An 18,772-nucleotide genomic window follows, 5' to 3' on the forward strand; every position below is an offset into this window, starting at 1 on the left:
ACCAAACTGTTGAACTGCAAATGTTTTCCCTGTTCGTAGTAAACGTGCTTTCTTCCTGTTGTGCAGCTGTCAGATACCCTGTATCACAGTGCTGCACCATGGGAGAGGTATATTTACTTCTGCTTGTTTGGCAAGGAAAAGTGAAATATGCTGTGCAAATAATGAGCTTGCAGTTGTACCTGAAAGCCAGCTATGCTAAGTGTGGGTTAAACTTTAAAGCCTATTTTTTTCTTAACCCTTTGACTGTGATACATATCTTTTTCTTTAGTGTTAGCTAAAGATATATGGCAGAATAAGAAAAGATAGGAATAAAGAAAATGTAATTAATGTGCTATATATCTTTGTATATACTGTTATTTCAGGATTAAAATGGCTGGCTACCAAATTTGATAACAAAGTAGCTTTATCTGTTTTATTCTGAAATACTGGTGTCTGTACACAAACCTGCCAGACTAACTAAAACAAATTTGAGAGCTGTGAAACTGAAGGGGGTTGTGACAAGGAATTGGAACATAGGAGGAGCTGCTGATGGGCATGATTTGTCCCCTGAGACAAGCTGTTGCTGTCTTGAAGGAGAATTGGATGCCTGCTCTGGGAAATAGATTATTTTAATTATTTTTTTTTTCTTTCTATCTCTTCAGAAGTAAACTATTGCATTTCTGGAGTTCAACATTTAATTTTTGTTCCTAGGTGAATGTTATCCACACAGCTAACCCCGTTGAACATGCTAATCACATAGCTGCACAGCCACAATTTGTTCATCCAGTGCATCATACATTTGTGGATCTCTCTGGTCACAACTTAGCTAACCCTCATCCATTTTCAGGTAAGAATTAATGTCACTGAAGTTCAGCTGTTTTTTTTTCTGGCGTTAAAATGTCACAGAGGCTTCTTGCTGCAGAGACGTTTTTTTCCCCAGTGTTTAAACCAGTGTGTTAGACTAACAATCTGAGCAGCTACTCGGTCACGTTCTGCTGCTGCTCAGGCAGGGAGGACTGGATTACAAGAGATCTATAAAACAGCTTTTCCTGCCAGCTGGAGAGCTTTCTGTTGGGGTGTGTACATTGGGAAATGGGAGGTGTATGAGTCTTGGAGGGGACTGTAAGACCTGGATCAAGGACTGCGAGGAACTGGGACAGTATTTCTTCTGAATGGTATGAGGGAAGAATCACAGCGTTATTCCCCTGATGAGTTGTGGTATCTGTCCTTTCTTTTTTAATTTGGCATGGGTGTAGGACATGAGAGAAAGGGAAATAGGCATTTTAGAGAGGAGTCACTGTGTGTGGTGGAATCTGCTTTCCATGTGTTGTCAGTCCTTCAGATTGATGTAATTATACTTGAGGATTGTTTTAGTTCTTAATCTCCAACTGACTTTTTAAGTGCCCTTAGACAAGCTGCCTCTGTGTAGCTACATATAATATTTGTATAACGGTGTTTCCCTCTTGCAGGTGATGGGAACAAAGGACTAAGAGATACTTATCAGTATCCTCTAAGAAATGCCTTTTATTTTCTTGTTGCAGTTGTTCCAAGCACAGCAACTGTTGTGATTGTAGTTTGTGTCAGTTTCCTGGTTTTTATGATTATTCTGGGAGTGTTCCGAATCCGAGCTGCACATCAGAGAACGATGCGTGACCAGGATACTGGAAAGGAAAATGAGATGGACTGGGACGACTCTGCTTTGACCATCACTGTGAACCCCATGGAGGTAAAGCTGGTGTCTTGGCACTTCACAAAAAGGTGCTGTAATGGGTATGATTGTACGTGGACGGAGTAGTGGGGCAAAACCAACTGCAGAATGTAGAGACGTTAACTGTGAGTTTTTAATGAATGCGCCGAAGTGACAAATGCCAAGAGCAGTTATATTTGGGATCTTGTGTGGATTATAGCTTCACGATACGTAATCGGGTTTTACAGGTCAGTCTCCAACAGTAGTGTTTATTGTGCTGTACGCCACCTTAACCGGGATCTGCTTTTTTCTGGTTGCAAGAATTTATTGTTGAAACATCTGTGTTTATGATGTTTCCTTCTGCTGTGGTTGACATCTGAATTTTTAGAAGATCGGGAACAAGAAAGATGTGCAACCTTAATGCTAATTTGTGTGATCCTACTGAAAGATCCTTTTCCAGTAGAACGTGAAGGACTGGATCACACTCAGAATTTGTTTGTTTAGAGTGACAGGATTGATAGCAATATTACAAAGCTATTCTAAAGAGCACTACTTTTTCTTTTCTGCTTGCCTAATTACTGCTGAACATCTAAAACCAGGAAGGACTCTGTAATAGCTCCTTCTCAATATAGTGCCTAGTGCCTGAACTCACGAGAGTAAAAAGAATTTTGGCCAGTATGGTATCAACAGCTAATTTCTGTCTTAACCAGACTTACGAGGATCAACACAGCAGTGAGGAGGAAGAGGAGGAAGAGGAAGAAGAAAGTGAAGATGGAGAAGAAGATGACATCACCAGTGCAGAGTCTGAAAGCAGTGAGGAGGAGGAGGGAGAGCAGGAGGAGGACCAACAGAATGTTAATAGACAGCAACAGCTGGAATGGGATGACTCTACCCTCAGTTATTGATTCGAGCTGTTCCCTTTGTCTTTATGTTTCTGCTCTAGAGGACTCTGCTGTAATACACTCCATTGTTACCAAGGATTCATGGTGTTCAAAAACAAAACAAAAAAATCATTCTGGCCAGTAGATTCAACCCCCACACATCCCAGTGTGTTATGTCAGCTAGTTCCTGATGCTGTTCCTAGAATTGTAGTTAGCACCTCTTTTCCTTCAGCCATGCCTCAGTGACTGGATTTTTTTTTTTTTTTACGCTATGTGAGGAACCACCTTGCACTTTTTTCTTCATGTCATCTCAGCTAAGTGACTCTACAGATCTCTAGACATTGCACATGAATTTCTGAACTTTTTTTGCTCAGTGAAACAAACTTGGCTTTGTTCCTTTTTCTCTTTCCAAAAGATGCAAAGTTTGCTTCTTGACAAAGGGTAAAGCTGCTCATTTCAGCCTGTAGATTTTTTTTTTCCCCAAATTAGTGCATGTGTAAAGTGGCAGAATGAGGTTAATATGTAGAAGATTAACAGACTTTTTAATATTTTGTAAATATATTGGAATTATGTAATTATGTCATTTGTGGTAGTGAAAACAGGGATTGGGGTTTAAAACATGCTAAAGTAAAAAATCATGAAGCATGAAATATTACAAGTCTCATACTACTGCAGCAGGAGCACGGGCACAGTTATCTAGTGTAAATGTTTCAGTAATACAGTGTCATTGGCCTTGACTGCCATGTTTGCTCATGCCCCGCTCTGTTTTTTCTTTAATTTTTCTTTCCTTTTCCTTTCTCTCCTTTATTTTTGCAGAGGGACCAGACAAGCTTGTGAGAAATTGTAAAGGCTTTAGGAACCTCTGCAGAGGTTCAGCTGCCCTGTGCAATACAGTTGTTTGTTTTTTCTTTACCTTCCTTTTTTTTTTTTCCCCTCCAATTAAGTCTTGGCATAAGGGCTTTTAAGTTATTGGGAAAAAACACTACTCAGATGGTGGGCAAATCGGTGTGCTGTTGCTGTGGTGTGTTGCCACAGCTCCTTTTAATTACAGTGAGGCTGCTTGTAGCACAGTGATGGTCTGTTCATACAGCTGCCAGGGTGAATTATCCATTTAGTTGATTATTACGTCGGTAAGTGACGCTGGAAAGCCTGAGCCCTGTGTACCTGTGCACCTTGGCTGCTGGCCTACATAGATAGGTATTTGGGGGTTTTGGGCTGTTCGGTTTTTCCGATTTGGCAGTGGGAGGGTTTGGGGCATAGCTGATACCATTTCTAATAAACACACTCCTGCTCATTCCCTGTAGCCCCTTGTACAAGTAACTTGGACTGTTGGTGTATTAAGCCTTTGTTTACACTTAGTAATTGTGTTTTCCTGCTGGTGAAAACTATAGCATAAATTACCCACCCAGAAAATCTTGGGAAGCCTGTTAATATTATTCCAAGTCCAGATGATTTTGGTTGTTTCTAATCAAAGTTCTAACTTGGAATTGCAAAGGACTTTCTTAGAAATAGCTGAAAGGTACGAAAAGTAAGTTATGACCCCACGGTGGAGAGTGCTAGTTTTTTGTAAGGCAGGTCTTGTTTATTTAACTTTATTTGATCTTACGCAGAGCCTTGAATAATGAATATCTGCTTACTTGATTTTTATGTTTGGAGGTGGATTAAAAAGAGTAACTTGTTTTGCTTGTAACAGGAGACTAGGACTCCGTTCACTCCTCAGCATGGTAAGCAAAGTCCCAGTTTTTGATCCTGTCTGTAGTCTGCCTGTGTTGGAGGTGCACAGACCGCACATCTCATAGCAGGCTGGTTGGTGGCCGACAGCGCACAGCAGGGAACCGTTGCGCGGGGGGGAAGTGTGCTAGAGGAGCAGCAAGCAAACCAAAGGGTGAGGCACAGAGGGTCATAATTCCAAGGGATAAAAGATAAAGATTGATCCAAATGTTTCTAGAGTTTTGATTTTTCAGAGCAGACCTTTTCTCACCTAGTGATGTGCGTAATGGGATCGAACGGTGGGTTTTATCCGGGGTAACGCTTGACTGTGGAGTGCCTTTTACAATAGTAGATGGACCTGGAAGCAGGGAAGAGAACCCACACAACTAGCTTATTGTTTTTTGGGGTTGTTTTTTTTTATGTAAAATTTTAGATTTCTAAAATGGGGAAATGGTTTTGACTACTTACGTGGTAATATAACTGCTAGTTTTAAGTAAACTGGGAAACTTTTAACTTATGTCTGACAGTTGTCCTGTGTTAATGTGTAGAAGACTTATCCTTCCATATACTGTTGCTGTAGCTGCTGTATTTTAGACCAAAACTGATCATGACTTAATGGTGATACTGAAAGGTTGTAAACGTCCTGATGCAGTTTGTAGCCACTGTGGGTATAACTTTTCAGATGTGTATATTGGTAACAGGTCAGTTTGGAAAGTCTATAAGCTACAATAAATTTCTGGTTCTAAAGGTTGTTTGCATTTATTTCTTCCTGAATGGATGAAAGTTGAATCAAGTTCTGTTAACTGTGTGTTAATTTGCTGGTGGCAGTAGAAGAGTGTTTTTTGGTTTTGTTGGTGTCTCAAACATAGAAAGACTTTGGCAGCATTTGTGAACAACTTACCAATCTTTTATTTTTTTGACTTACAAAACATGTACCTAAAGCAACTGAAAAGTTAAACATGTAAACATTCTCTTCTTACAGAACCGTGGTTTGGCTTAAAAAAATACTTCTTTTTTCAAAGGCAACAGAATAAGCACAATTGGTTTGTACAGAGTTAAAAAATAATCACAGAAACATCTCTAAATAAATAGAAATAGAAAGGGGTATCGCTCTGAGTATATTTACAAAATCAGAAGCTACGTATTTATATATTATTTTATAGTGAAACGTAATATTTTTGGAAGTGATTTAAGTTTCAATCTTCAGTACAATTCAACTTACTGAAAACAATCAGGTGAGCTGCTGCTTTGTAAGTTTGGAGTCAAAGGCTCTTTGCTGACCTGACACAGCCATCAGAGCTTCATTCAAGGTGCTATTCCAGTGGTGTACAAGCAAGAAGGTCCACTTGATGACTCATTGGTATTTTTACTACTTGGAGGTAAGTCAATTTTCTAGACTAAGTAACCTCTGTAAAACTCTGCTGGATTGAGAAACACCTTTGGAATTGCTCGGTTCTTGCAGTTTACGCTGATACAACTTTGTTTTATTGCACTTCTCAAATTGAAGGACAGATGACATGAGCCACTGCTGCTTTGTACTTCTCTGGAACTATATTAGGGCCTGAGGTTTCTGGAAACACTACCAGAACAACAGCTGAACGTAGCAACCGTGGCAAGCCTGCAAACCCAAGTACCTAAGAGGGAGTAAGGAAACTGCTAGGTAAGAGCACCTTGCTGCAGCATGACAGGCAGGATCCTGGATTCCCAGTTTGTGGCGATGTAAGAGAATTGCTTTGACATTTACAACACTGTAGTATGTTTCTTCCCTTCCACAAGAATGTACAAGCCACTCATGAGGTGGTTGTGGGTTTAGTGCATCTCAAGACTGCATGTGGCCTGATATTTTTACATACTTTTTGCTCTGTAAATTAGTTAAATAAGGAAGGAAATAGCAATATTCATGTAGTCTCTAAAATGGAGCAAGGTTGTGTGGTCAAAAGGAACTCTGCAAGCAGGGTCTGGGCTTACCACCCCAGGGGAGGGAACACAAAGGGTTAGTAACTGTCTGCCTCCTGCTCCTGAGGGAGCAGCGATCTAGATGTGTCCAGTACTGTTTTCTCACTGTCTGATTTGCATGCAAAGAGCTCTTAAGTCCTGCAGTATTTTCTTCAAATATCAAAACAACCATTAGAGCGTTGAGCTTGTTTTCCTTTTTGCATTTCTTATTTGGTATTTCAGCAGGATCTCTGCCAACCTTACTTTATTCCACAAATTTTCTATATATTCCATGAAGCTTGGGTGCAGAATGCGTGGTCTCCACAAATCTGGCTCTTAAAAAAAATAAAACCTCGAACTACAAAAGATGGCAATGGTGGAACCTTGTAAGAGCATCATCCTAGAGGGTAGGTGACACAAAGGTTTGATGCACAAACCAGGTGCTTACCAGACATTCACTGTGTGCATTAGTCCTGCATCATATTAGCTGGGAAGTACATATGTGACCAGTTGTTTTTGGGGGGGGATATAGTAAGCAACAGTCATCAGATGGTGTGCAGCAGCATCTTGCTGTGAAAGCACAGACTCGCTGTCAGTTGTGGCAGAGCAGCTGACGTGTGGTAATCTGCTACCCTGTGGAAACTTGTTTGTCCAAGTCCTTGCGGTAATGGAATTTTTAACTGGATGCAAGAGATACAAGCATCTTCCTACTCCTAATTTAAATTGTGACACCCAGCATCCTCCTAGCCTGTGAAGCATGAGGCTATATAATCAGGCACAGGAAAGGAAAATTATCCTTATGAATACTTAAGCAGCTAAAAGCCCCCCTGTCTGATGGTTTACTTTTGTTATTTGTTGACCAGTTTCATAATGCTATACTTGTAATTGCAAATACGGATTCACTGTTTTAAGATCTTATTTGAAACCTGACACCCCTACCTGCTGTTCAGTTCAAGAAAACAGCGAGCAATATTCTAGCATATTGCAGAGAGCTCGTCTTTCACAGAGGACAATGCTCACAGACCACAGGAAGTTTCTTTTAGCCTGCTCTCTGGAAGCAGCAGCAGTTGTAGAATGCTTGGCTCCACTCGAGATGGCGTTTTGTTTCCTGCAGGTCAGTTTGTGTGCATGTATCCCACTGTTGTTTTTCTAGTGTTATGGTCGAATGCATAGTTACAGGCAGACCTGAAGCTAGCTTTCAGTTCTAGCTAACCAAGTAGGGTCTATAACACACAGCAAAACCAATTACTTGGTGCAAATATACTCTCAGTATTACTTATTTTTAAACAATATGCTGAAGAACTATTACAGAGGAATGTGTTAATAAGTAATTTGGATCACTTGAAAGGCTACATGCCATTCTATCTCAAAATATTCTGGCTACTTCGCCATCACAACAGCATCAGTTGGAAGGTGTAGAAAAAGGGGGGGTCTCCAAGGGTTATATAAAGTTAAAATGAGCTGTCTGCTATATCACTGTTTCTTCTAGTAACTGGTGCTCTGAGAGAGGCCACCTGGTTTATATCAATATATACTAAACAGTATAGAATAGACTTCATAGCATAACATCTTTTATGAAAAGAAACAGTAAGTACTTTAAATCAGAATTTAAATTAGCAACAGTGTATCACTGAATCATAATCTGCTAGTCTCCCTTTGTACGTAAAGGTAACAAGTTTAGTAAAGGGGTTTCATATTGCATTCACTGACCAAATCTCATATTGCCTACTGGTCATTTCTACTTAGCGTAGAAGTTACTTTTTTAAGGCAGTGTTAACTTGGCTATATAGCTGATGAAGAACAAATATATTTCAACTTGTCCTTAAAAAAAACAAACAGGTGAATTTGAACAGCCAGTATAAGGCAGCATTCTTTAAAGTACAGGGGCACCTGGTTTTAAAGTATAAAGAGAGCTGAAAGTCAGGAATGAGTGGTACCTATCTCTGTGCTGGATATAAAAACACTACCATCAAATCAAAGTTATATCTCATTTATTAAGAATAAACAGGCCAGTTCGGCCTCTGGCCTAAACTCGCTGGTTTTGTGGGCATTCTAAACCAGATGTGAAAGCTAAATTTACATGAGAACTGTCCATCATTTGACAATACATGCATCTCTTGTGACTTCAGAAACAGGATGTGAAATGCCTGTTTGTTTTTTTTTTTAACCTAACATCATTAAGAGTAAGTAAAAGTTTAAAAAAAAAAAACAGTTCTGTGAGTAAAAGAAAATTGCTCAACCTAGTTAAGGGCATACAAATCAAGTACAGGATTCAGCTTCAGGGGTGACTTGAAAAATTAGACTACGCTATTCGTTAAAAGGCAGGAATGATATAGCACCTCCATAGGAACCAGATGTTGTGGAGAACACAGGGAAACAGAAGGAAGCACCCTAGGGAACTGCTGAAGGAAGCAGGTACTGACCACGCTACTCTACCTGTCTTCCAGCATGACCCATAGGCTGCTGCCTGCTTGATGCACCTCACTACGCTCACGTGAGGCACTGCGTGGTAGCAGTGGCTCCTGTTCATCTGTCCCTGTGCACCACCAGCGCTCAGAACTGCTCACCGGGTGAGGACACTAGCCAGAGACAAAAATATGACACGAGTAGGAATACGTGATTCATTACAGCACCTTGTGGGACATGGGACAGATTCTGCTTGGGAAGGAGACAGGCAGCAGGGAGAACAGGAGGAGGCTGGAGCAGACACTGTCGGGATGTAGGTACCAGCACAGATGACGGCAGCTCGCTCTTTAGCCCCATACAGACACACACAGTCTTTGCACACCAGTTCTAATAACAGAGTCGCGTACCATGGTTGAGAGGAGGAAGAATGTGGAAGGGAATAGCAAATAAATTTCCAAGATGATGAGAATTGAGATGCTACTTACTGTGAGTAAGTGTTTCAGTGTTAAACCTGCTCATCTGGCACGCCTCTCTCCTCACACAGGAAGGCAGACTGGCCAAGTAACTTAGGCACAGAATGGTACCATCTGTCCCAGCTGACACTGGAACTACAGTGTTGGATCCTGGTGATTACGTAGGAGTGGGCCAGTGCCCTGCGTGCACGTATTACAGGGAAACCAGGTGGCAAACTAGCTCTAATGTACCCCAACAGGAGGTGCATGTAGCAACCAACGGTACATGCCAATTTTGAAAGTGCGATCTTACTGTTTTCAGGCTTAAAAACAGAATAAACACAGAAATCCAGGAATTGCTTGAGGCTCAACTAAAGTCTGACTTGGGAAAGCAAACAAAAATACCCAACCCATCGGTCAATCCAAGCCTGTTCCTCTGGCATGAGTTTTTTTGACAGCACTAGATGGGTTCCAGTTCAGTTTCATAACACTTTAGCCTCTGTAGCAGAGAGAAGGTAATATGACAACATGGATATTTTTACCCTGTCACAATACAGAGTAAAAAATTTGTCCAAGTCAGCTTCAGTGGTGATTTGAGCTGACCTGCCTTGATGTACACTGAAACAGGACAGGAGGAGCAATCGCATGGTGAAGTTAATGCCTCTCGGCTGTAATGGTGGGGACCTAGAAGGATGGGCCGTAGGAGTTACAGGCATAGTACGTTCTCAGTGTTCGGCTGAATTTTCAAGACAGAATGGACACGTTAACACACTGGAAGGATGTTACAACTGTCTCAACTCTTCTATGAGAAGCTGTATTTGAAGCTTAAGTTCTTAAGGATACAGTACATCTACCTACCTTTCATTGTCTGCTGTAATTTTATTGCCTCACATCTCTCCCTTGTTCCCTAAAGATCTACAGCAGACGTGATTATGTGGCTGATGACAGTCCAACAGTTTTTCAGTCATGCAGAAATGTCTGATCTCTGGGAATGCAGGTGCGGGATCTTCATCCTGGCAACATTCATCAGTCTTTAAAAACCTGTCTCAAATTGCTGGACTCAGTGCAGGTATTACATTCTCTTGCAGCAAGTGTGCAGGCTGATGTTGCTCTACTGTCTGTTATCTTTGGATACGTTGTGTGCCAGCCAGTTCACTTTGGTTTTCCAGCTCTCTCGCAGGGCTTCATTGAACTTCAGTCTGAAGTGCTTCAGTGCCTCCTCGTCTGTTTTCCCAAGAGCTAGGGAATCCTGAAGGTGAGAGGCAGAAATCAGCATAGCCTCTCTGAAAGTGCAACTGAACAATTAACTGCTTGACTACAAAGATGTCTACTCGCTGAGAAATTACTCCATTGAAAGGAGCACCAAGTAGGAAATGAGTAGCCATTAATTGTTTTAAATAGTTACTGTAGTTGCACAAGGTTTTTTCATTCTGATAAATAGATGCATCTTACTCTTGTGTTAGGAATAGGGAAACAGTAGGTTTTTAGTGCTCTTGTACGACACTACTTTGAGTTGGCCAGGGCTAGGTTGGTAGCATTTAAGATGCAAGCTGGGAACAGGAAACCATACACAACTAAAGAGCTCTGTCTCCTTCACTGCAAGCTGGTTCTTTCTACAAGGTACTTACTGCCTTTGGGCTGAAGAACCTGAAGCTGTATCTAAACACCAGTATCTGGCATTTCTGATGTCCTGCATGTGAACAATGGACACCTGCTTGTGATTTTTGGAGCTCGTTTGCTTCAAATATGCCCTTCCACACTGAACTCCTCCTCCTCCCTGAGCTACAAGATCAGGTATTCAGTTTTAACGGTATCTGGGGTCTGTGTCTCTTACCTTTAGATACTGAATGTCTTTAGAGCAGCTGAGTTCTGGCAGGCCAGCAGCTTTCATCAGTGCAAACAAGTGCAGGAAGAGAAGGCCATGACGCCTCAGAATCATGTAGGCTTTTTCGCAATAACCCCTGAATCTGTTCGGAAAGGAAGATGAGGCAAAGGAATGAAGACTGCAAGCTATACCATTTTATAAAACATGACTAGGTCATCTGCTGTCTGCGCTGATGACTACTAAGCTTTTTCACCTTCTCCAACAGGTAAATAATAATTTCCTTTTGTGTGTATAGACAGCTGTCAGCTATAGGCTACATACCACTGGTGGAAATAACTTCTGAAAATTCAGAGCTTAAAAAGCTTAAGTCAAGTTTAACTGCTAACACTTACCTTTCAAACTTCTCGTTGTTGTTAGTTTTTCCTTGCTGGATGACATGCACAAAGTCATAGGTTAAGATGAAAGGAACTCGTTCTCTGTTAATACCAAATTTAGTCTTGAAGTTCCCCAGAAAGTGACCAAAATCAATATGGAACAGCTGAAAATAAGGAAGAAAAAAATTGTTTCGTATCTATTTTAGCTGATCAGTGCTGAGTTCTTGTCACAGTTATTGTATTCAAAAAATACTGACTCTAGGATTTTGGGAGGGAGAAATTACCTCTCCCATGGCAGTCCTTTGGGAAAGGAGGCAATAATTTACTTGCCAAGATACTCTCTAGTGTAATTAGATATTGGATAGGGCAGAAAAGGTACTTACCTCTTCAAGACTTGGTATATCTCAAGAAATTACTGGGTTTCGTAATGTATGTCACTAGTAGAAGCAGAAAGAGAACTAAAGTGGCACCCTACCAGTCTGCAGTCCCAGACAGTGTGTGGAAACCCTGTTTTGAAGTTGCTACAAATATTACTTGCTCAGGTAAGGTGCTTTTTTTTTTTTTTTACCCCTCTCTTTTTTTTAACTACTAAGCACAGTGAAGCCGTTGCACCACTAGTGCAGTGATGGGAAGGAGGATCATGTGCAGAACCTTGCACATGGGTAATTTTGTGGAGCTGCTGTAAAGCCCAGATACAGAAACCTCAGGGCTGTGTACCGCGGGGCATCAGCTCCCCCGAGTGGACAAATAACTGAGGGGCTGCTGTGCTGCAGAAACCGTTTTGTAAGCTCCCTGCCCAGCTTTTTTTTAACGGGGAGAAGAGACAGTCCTAGATAAGGGCTGCTGCTAGTCACAGCCCAGGGAAGGAGGTTAGTGTCTTGTTAGCAAATGACACAGGTCTCTGTCCCTGCTGGGACCCCAAAACAAAGGCACGACTAGGTGTCTTTGACCATGACTGCTTGATTTAGGGGAATAAGATGTAGAGGAGTGGGATGCTACACAGAAACAGTGCAGGCAGGCGGTTGCACGTACCTGAGAGAGGGGAGTCAAAACGTGAGCAGCCGATTTCTTACTTTTGAATATTAACTAGCTGACTTCACTGGACCTGCAGGAGACTTACCTGGCACCTAGCACAGAGTTGTTTTAAACTTAATAGAATTAACAATTGTTAATTCTACTAACAATTAATTAACCTAACAAGAAAGACAGCTTAGACTTCCCCCTTTACCAAAATATTACTGATGTAGTTTAGTACGTGTCCTGTTAGCAAAGGGATTGTCTGTTTCCTAGTTTTGCCCTTTGTCTTCCAAGCAATATATAAGAAGATGTAAACTCTGGTAGCTATTCTTGTGGAATAGAGAACTAAAGGAATCGGTACAGGTATCAATGTGAAATTAAAACCATGCTGATCACTTGCATTCATTTGAAAAAAAAAAAATCCAACACAAAAACATTTTTTCCTAGGAGGAAGATTATAAATAATCAGCTTGGGTAAGCAACTGAGGATCTTACCTAGCAACTACAAGTGATTTGTGACTCTGCTGAAGTCAAGTAAGTCTTCAGACTGAGAAGTACAGTGCTTGAGTTTGCATCTGCAGACAATTTTAGGCCTGAGACGTACGAATTGCTCCACTGTAATTTCAAAGTGGGTATTAACAGCGGCAGCTGAAAGGCAGTGATGCTTATGGAATTGTAATTCAAATTATAAAACTGTATTTACCCTCTTAATTGATAGAAGGTATTGAGAATATTTGTCCAGTCTGCCTCTCGGCTGGGAGGTGAGGTACATTCCTTAGCAGTAGGATTGCACTGGGATGTGTCTGTCCATTGCTAAGTAGCATTCATGCCCCTCTTCCAGTACTTCAACAGCAGCAGTGAGTCCCCATACCTGTCCAGTTTCCCGGATCATGATGTTATCACTGTGTCGGTCACCTATCCCCAGAACATACGTTGCCACACAGTACCCAGCACAGGAAAGAGTGAATTCCTCTATAGCTTGTTCTAATGCGTCACTAAAGAAGGTAAGAAAAAGACTGAATGAGAATTTTACATTGAACACCAGTACATCACCACTGGGAAAGTTGCTTTTACAGCTTCCCCCCGTGCAAACCTGCAGGAGAAGGTAAGAGAATCACGTTTGAATTTCTGTAGTGCTTGCCAGAGGCGGTGCTCCCATCCAGGCTTCACAAAAACTAGCTGCAATAACAACTGTCTGTAACTGGAGAGGTCTAGATAAGGTTGTGTCCACAATCTCAATGAAAATAGTTTAATCTCAACTAAATTAACTCATTTCTAGATCTCCATAGATCCAAAAGATGAAGTGGGCTCCTAGAATGATTCCTGTTGGTGCCCTGTAATTTGGTGCCTGGCTACATCAGAGTAGCACTGACATATTGCTGCTGTCCATTTCTGTATCTAGTAAAACCCCAAGCTATACAGCTTTTGTGCTGCTTGCTTTTTTCACCTCCCAGTTTTGGCATTATTCCTTCTGCCCCTTTTCCAGCTGCCACCACGCTGACTATCTGTCTCTGGAGAAAATAACAGGACCAATGGGAAGATCAAAGTTTGGATCCAGCCTGTGGACAGCACTACCTTAAGCTGTCGAAGATCAAAAAAGCCTGCAAACACTAACCCAGATGCCTCCATTTCTGCTCAAGACCTGTACAGATCCACATGACGCCTTCTGGTGTGCCAGGCAGTGAAGCGGCCATAGATATTATGGGACAGCTTGGAAATAGGCATAACTGAAGGAAAAAAATTGAGTAAAGCAGAAGAGAGAGATTTAAGGTCCCTTCCAACCCAAACCAGTCTGTGAGTCTACGATGATGATTCTATGAAATGTCTCCAGCTGGAAGGAAGCAGTAAAGCAGCACTGAGTGAAAAGGGAAGCTCACTTACCCTGGGTTCTTGGACTTTAGCCAGTTCAGCAGTGCATCCTTGTTGAAGGCTGCAGTGGCCACCATGTTGCTCTTGTTCAGCTGGATGTTGGCAATGGTGTCTGAATGCATGACTACTTCTATTAGTCCAGTCTTGTCTCCTGTGGAGAGGCAGCCATAAGGGGTCATCCTGCAGAGATGAAAGAAACCCTTCCACTGAAATCTTGCCCAGAATTGGGTTGTGTTGACTTTTAAGCTTTCCCTTGTCTGTCATATCTAGTCCTACCACAAAACCTGACTGACTGCTCATAGAATACTAGACAGACCTCTCGGGGACAAAATAACCTTGCTGACAAAATGGCCTCACCACATGCAATTTATCATTGCAGTAGGACAAGTGTACGCACATTACTCACCTCAGGTCCAGGCCCTCCTGCTTCCACAGGATGTCCATCAACTGGATCATCTGCAGCGTCAGCATGTCCTGCCGAAGATCTATGCAGCATTACAAAGGAAAAAGGGGTCATAAGTACCTCCCATTCTCCACTCCTCTTGTGCTCTTGCAAGCAGCACTTGTTCTGCCCCTGAAGCAGGCTGCTAGAGGGGCCTTTGCCACGTTTGTCACTTGCTAGTAAAGAACATCAGCACGGAGCAATGTTTACTAGTGCAGTAATAGTGTAAAGCCACCATACTAGATACCTGAACTCAGACGTGATTATACTAATGGAGGTATCTGCTACTTCACTTTGCCAAAACTCTTCCCACAGCAGTCAATGTAGCACTTCAGAAAACATCCATGTGGACACAACAGTGAGCAGCAGCCGCTCCAACCCTACAAAGCCTGGACTGCTGTAGCCCTCAGACCTCACACTGAGTTTCTTTTTACTGTGCAAGCATATCCAGCTACTACTGTGCTAAAATCTTCATGAAGAGGGCAGCAGGTGAAATACAGAGGTGAGTTTATTATATCTCCAGATTACTGTCTAAAAACTCAAACACATTTTTGGTCCTCATTTACACATCATCTTAATGGTCCATATTTAGGCCCACTCACAACAAGAAATATTTGAGACTATTATGCCTGTGAAAACATATCCTTTAAAGACTTACCATCTCCATTTTTAAAAATAATGCCCACTCCACCTCCACCTGTCTCTTCATTATTAAACACAATCCATAAAGGTTTCATTTTGGAATCCATAAAGGTGCACTGGTCCACACTAGAGGAAACAAAAATATTACCATCAGAGTTTCCATCTATTAAAAAAAAAAGCGGCCATCTACGCTGCAAATTCAATAGCATCTACAAATGCTCATGGACTGGTGGCTTCCATGAGACAAGAGGGCCTCGGGGTAACCAGAAGCCTGGCTCTACTGCTGAACAAAGCCTGTGGCACAAATTAAGAGATGCAGCTATCTTCCTTACCAAACTTCAGCGAGGATAATGTTGGGGTTCAGGGGGGACTGGAGGTGGGAAAGTGCTTCAAGATAAGTTTCCTGCTTCATGCACATATGCATCATCTCCTTGGTTTGAGGCTTGGTGGCCTTCTGAGAACTCACTTTAACGAAGTCATTCAGAGCTTTCATCTTGTTGAGTGCTTCTCCCTGAAAAAAGGGATGGATGAAACAGGGTTAACAAATAGGAAATTCTTGGAGGAAGTTTAAAAACTATTAAAATCCACTGTGAAATGTAAACCTTGGTTGTAGCTCTTACTGTCTCTTCAACTGGTGGCAATTTCACACATTGCAACAAAACAAATTTAGTAGTACCTGCTTGAGGGAGATCCATAATCAATTATGGATATTCTGCTGGGCACAAACACACTGCAAGGTAATGCCTGCACCAGGAATAATGCACATTATCAAGCATCAAAGCAAGAAGTGAGGTGCACTGGCTACAATAGTGAGGATGAGACCTACAGACCCTGCCCTTCAATGCTTTTGGGGAGTTCTGGTTATGCAACAGTGAAAACAGAAGCAGCACTGGTTTGTGGGCACATCTTAGATACAACTTCATGCATACGAGTCCCCCACTTCTGAATTAGGTACAGTGATCCTGGATAGGTAACGGAAGTTTTAGAGAGTGCGTAAATGGCAGGATTACCTCCACACAGCAACTGAGGGAAAGAGTGCGCTGCTCTGAATCAGCCAGTTGTGATCAGCTCCTACTAAACAGTAACTCATTCAACTCATCTAATAACAGCAGTGGCCTTTGAACATTTTAAACACATAGAGTAGTTTGGGATGTGTGTGGGTGAGTAAGAGATGAGCAAAGTCACATGTGATAGGGAACTCCGGACTCCTAGTAGGATATGCCAAAACCAATATAGCAGTTAAAAGGAGTTTTTGGTTTGTTTGTTTTTTTTTTTTAATTAAGTTGGAAAAGCTAACAGCTGAGAACCTGCTCCAAGCATGAGGGAAGTCAACCTTATGGGTAAATGCAATTTTTACCTGTTTCATCAAAACTTTCATGTGATGGGTGCTGCCTCTGCAGTATGCTTCCAGGATCAGGCCAAACCTCAAGGCAACGGCAGGAACATGCATTTCTGACCTAGGGGAAGAACGGAGGTTAAAGCAATTCTGACTCACTGCAGTGAGTGACTAATTCTCCCATTCATGCCAGCACAAGGAGGGAGGGAGAAGAGGGTGCAGAATATTAGCTGCTGTTTAGAATCTTTCTATGTACTGGGGAGGGAAAAAAATTAACCCACCCAGAAGGTGATGTAGAAAAAAAACACTGCTGGAAGTGATGAGACATCCTTCTGGATAACTAAATTGGTAACCACTCCTTTGAGAATGTTACTTAAGGAGCAAGAACAGTTCAGAGCCTACAGCTCAGAACTGGCAGGTGGCCATGGATGTCCAAAGTAAATTTCAACTCACAGGCATGTGTGTATATATGAATTCTGAAAAAAACAGAACCTAATCCAAACACCACCACCACCAATGAAAAAAAATAACAAACAAAAAAAAGATTTTGTGTCCTCCTGGAATAATCCTTATTCAGTGTCCCAAGTAAAAAGCAGCGGTTCCTGGGTTTTGGTAATCACAGCAAGGAAATTCCACCAATGCTTTGATGAAAGCCACTAGTTAAAGGACAGCCAATAGCCTTTAAATAAATACCCTGGCATCTGTACAGACAGACATGCTTGCTGTTTCACTTCACAGAGCAATGACAAAAATCAGTAAATGCTGGTTTCACTTGATTACTGAGAAAAAAGAATAAAACATTTGCCCTTTACCTCAGATGCCAGAAGAGGAAGTGGCCAATCTTGCGGTTGGCTAATGCCCTGTCCAGCAGGAACTTGGTTAATTCACAGTCTAAGTAGGATTCATACTTAAGCACCTGGACAAGTTGTAGCAGGTATTGGAACAATTCATGATCTCTGTGGACAGAAAGGAAACAAAGAGAAGCTTATCTTTACTGCAAGAAGCATATGTGCAAAAACTGTAAAGACAAGACTGTCAGCCTTGTTCACAGTCCCCCTCAGCAGCCCTAAATATAAATAGAAAGGGGCTCCACATAGCCCTTTTGGCAAACACTTACGTCAGCTTCTTTAATGAGTTGATAGCAAAGGAACCAACATAACGGTCCGGAAAGCTAAAATCCAGCAGCTCCAAGGCATTCAGGACAGGCAACTCCGGCCAGGTCTGAAGCAGGGAAATCATCTGTAAGAAGAAAGGGGAGGGAGGAGGAAGCAAAACAAGGAAAAAGATTTTTATGACAATGGATAAAAATCTGAAATTCTACTGAGGGAAGAGCAGCTCCTTTGTGGGGGGTAAACCCTCTGTCTTAGTCAATACTTATAGATGCCTCAGAGCAAGTGTGCAAACACCAGGTCAAAAACCATTGGTCTAAACTTTCCAGGAAGGCTGACAGGAGGAGCCATCCCAGTCCGCAGCAGGGTTACATTTGCTGTACAACAATCAGTGAAATAAGCTCTTTGGGAAAAGCACTTTTTTGCAGCAAAATAATGTAGACAAGAACAGGACCTTTAGAAAGTCCTGTCAAAGCTCTTTAAGTAAGGAGGGATGAGCAGCACAGAGACCATCCCTAACTGATGTCTGACATTCTCAGTGGAAGAGACTCACTGACCCTCTGAGATAGCTTCTGTGCTGGTCTCTCACTATCAGCTCAGAAGATCCAATCCAGATCCTATTTATGCCGTGAATTAAACAGATTTTTTTCTTGAGGAAATAAGCGAGACCTTGTTGGTCAGTAATGAGTCTGGGACAGCCCAGAAGAGCCAAACCTCAACTCAGCTGGGTACCACTCAGCATACGTTCACAGTGACTGGTCGAGAACAGCAAATCTTCCTCAGCTTCAGTGATGCCAAATCTACCTGCGCAGGGGCCCTGTGAAACATCCCCCGCTAAGCTGGCCTCCCAACCACCACACACGAATGCAGACACTGAAAAATGGATTAAAAAAGGAGCCTTGGCTGCCAACCCCAGCATCCCCACCTGGGCAACATCTTCATGCTTGTTCCATTTGGTGATAATAAGCAGCTTTGCCAAAGCTTGTGGGTATTGGTCACGGATATCATATCTCATCTTCCACACCAGGTCTTTCTCGTGCTCATACAGTTCAGTGTGGCTCCTCCGCTCCAGTATCTCCTTCAGTTGCAGCTTCTGCTCATGGGAATC

At 42.0% G+C, this 18,772-nt stretch overlaps 2 protein-coding genes across 15 annotated transcripts in view; one reads left to right on the forward strand and one right to left on the reverse strand.

The window, feature by feature from the left end:
- Nucleotides 1-5,004, forward strand: part of CLSTN1 (calsyntenin 1) — a 40,295-nt gene extending 35,291 nt beyond the window's left edge. For all 4 annotated transcript variants that reach the window (XM_054849695.1, XM_054849693.1, XM_054849692.1 and 1 more), the window contains 3 exons: nucleotides 691-826; nucleotides 1,521-1,705; nucleotides 2,377-5,004. In XM_054849695.1, the coding sequence (XP_054705670.1) occupies nucleotides 691-826; nucleotides 1,521-1,705; nucleotides 2,377-2,571 (516 nt within the window). In that variant the 3' untranslated portion in view covers nucleotides 2,572-5,004. The remainder of the gene's footprint in view (nucleotides 1-690; nucleotides 827-1,520; nucleotides 1,706-2,376) is intronic.
- Nucleotides 5,005-5,118: 114 nt separating this feature from the next.
- PIK3CD (phosphatidylinositol-4,5-bisphosphate 3-kinase catalytic subunit delta) overlaps nucleotides 5,119-18,772 on the reverse strand; it is a 65,428-nt gene continuing 51,774 nt past the window's right edge. For all 11 annotated transcript variants that reach the window (XM_054849684.1, XM_054849681.1, XM_054849683.1 and 8 more), the window contains 12 exons: nucleotides 18,590-18,757; nucleotides 17,673-17,794; nucleotides 17,368-17,511; nucleotides 16,577-16,676; nucleotides 15,552-15,730; nucleotides 15,236-15,345; nucleotides 14,542-14,620; nucleotides 14,148-14,315; nucleotides 13,138-13,261; nucleotides 11,268-11,413; nucleotides 10,885-11,017; nucleotides 5,119-10,299 (listed from right to left, as the gene is read on the reverse strand). In XM_054849684.1, the coding sequence (XP_054705659.1) occupies nucleotides 10,162-10,299; nucleotides 10,885-11,017; nucleotides 11,268-11,413; nucleotides 13,138-13,261; nucleotides 14,148-14,315; nucleotides 14,542-14,620; nucleotides 15,236-15,345; nucleotides 15,552-15,730; nucleotides 16,577-16,676; nucleotides 17,368-17,511; nucleotides 17,673-17,794; nucleotides 18,590-18,757 (1,611 nt within the window). In that variant the 3' untranslated portion in view covers nucleotides 5,119-10,161. The remainder of the gene's footprint in view (nucleotides 10,300-10,884; nucleotides 11,018-11,267; nucleotides 11,414-13,137; nucleotides 13,262-14,147; nucleotides 14,316-14,541; nucleotides 14,621-15,235; nucleotides 15,346-15,551; nucleotides 15,731-16,576; nucleotides 16,677-17,367; nucleotides 17,512-17,672; nucleotides 17,795-18,589; nucleotides 18,758-18,772) is intronic.

The sequence above is a fragment of the Grus americana genome, chromosome 21 (genome assembly GCF_028858705.1).
Source record: "Grus americana isolate bGruAme1 chromosome 21, bGruAme1.mat, whole genome shotgun sequence".
NCBI lineage: Eukaryota > Metazoa > Chordata > Aves > Gruiformes > Gruidae > Grus > Grus americana.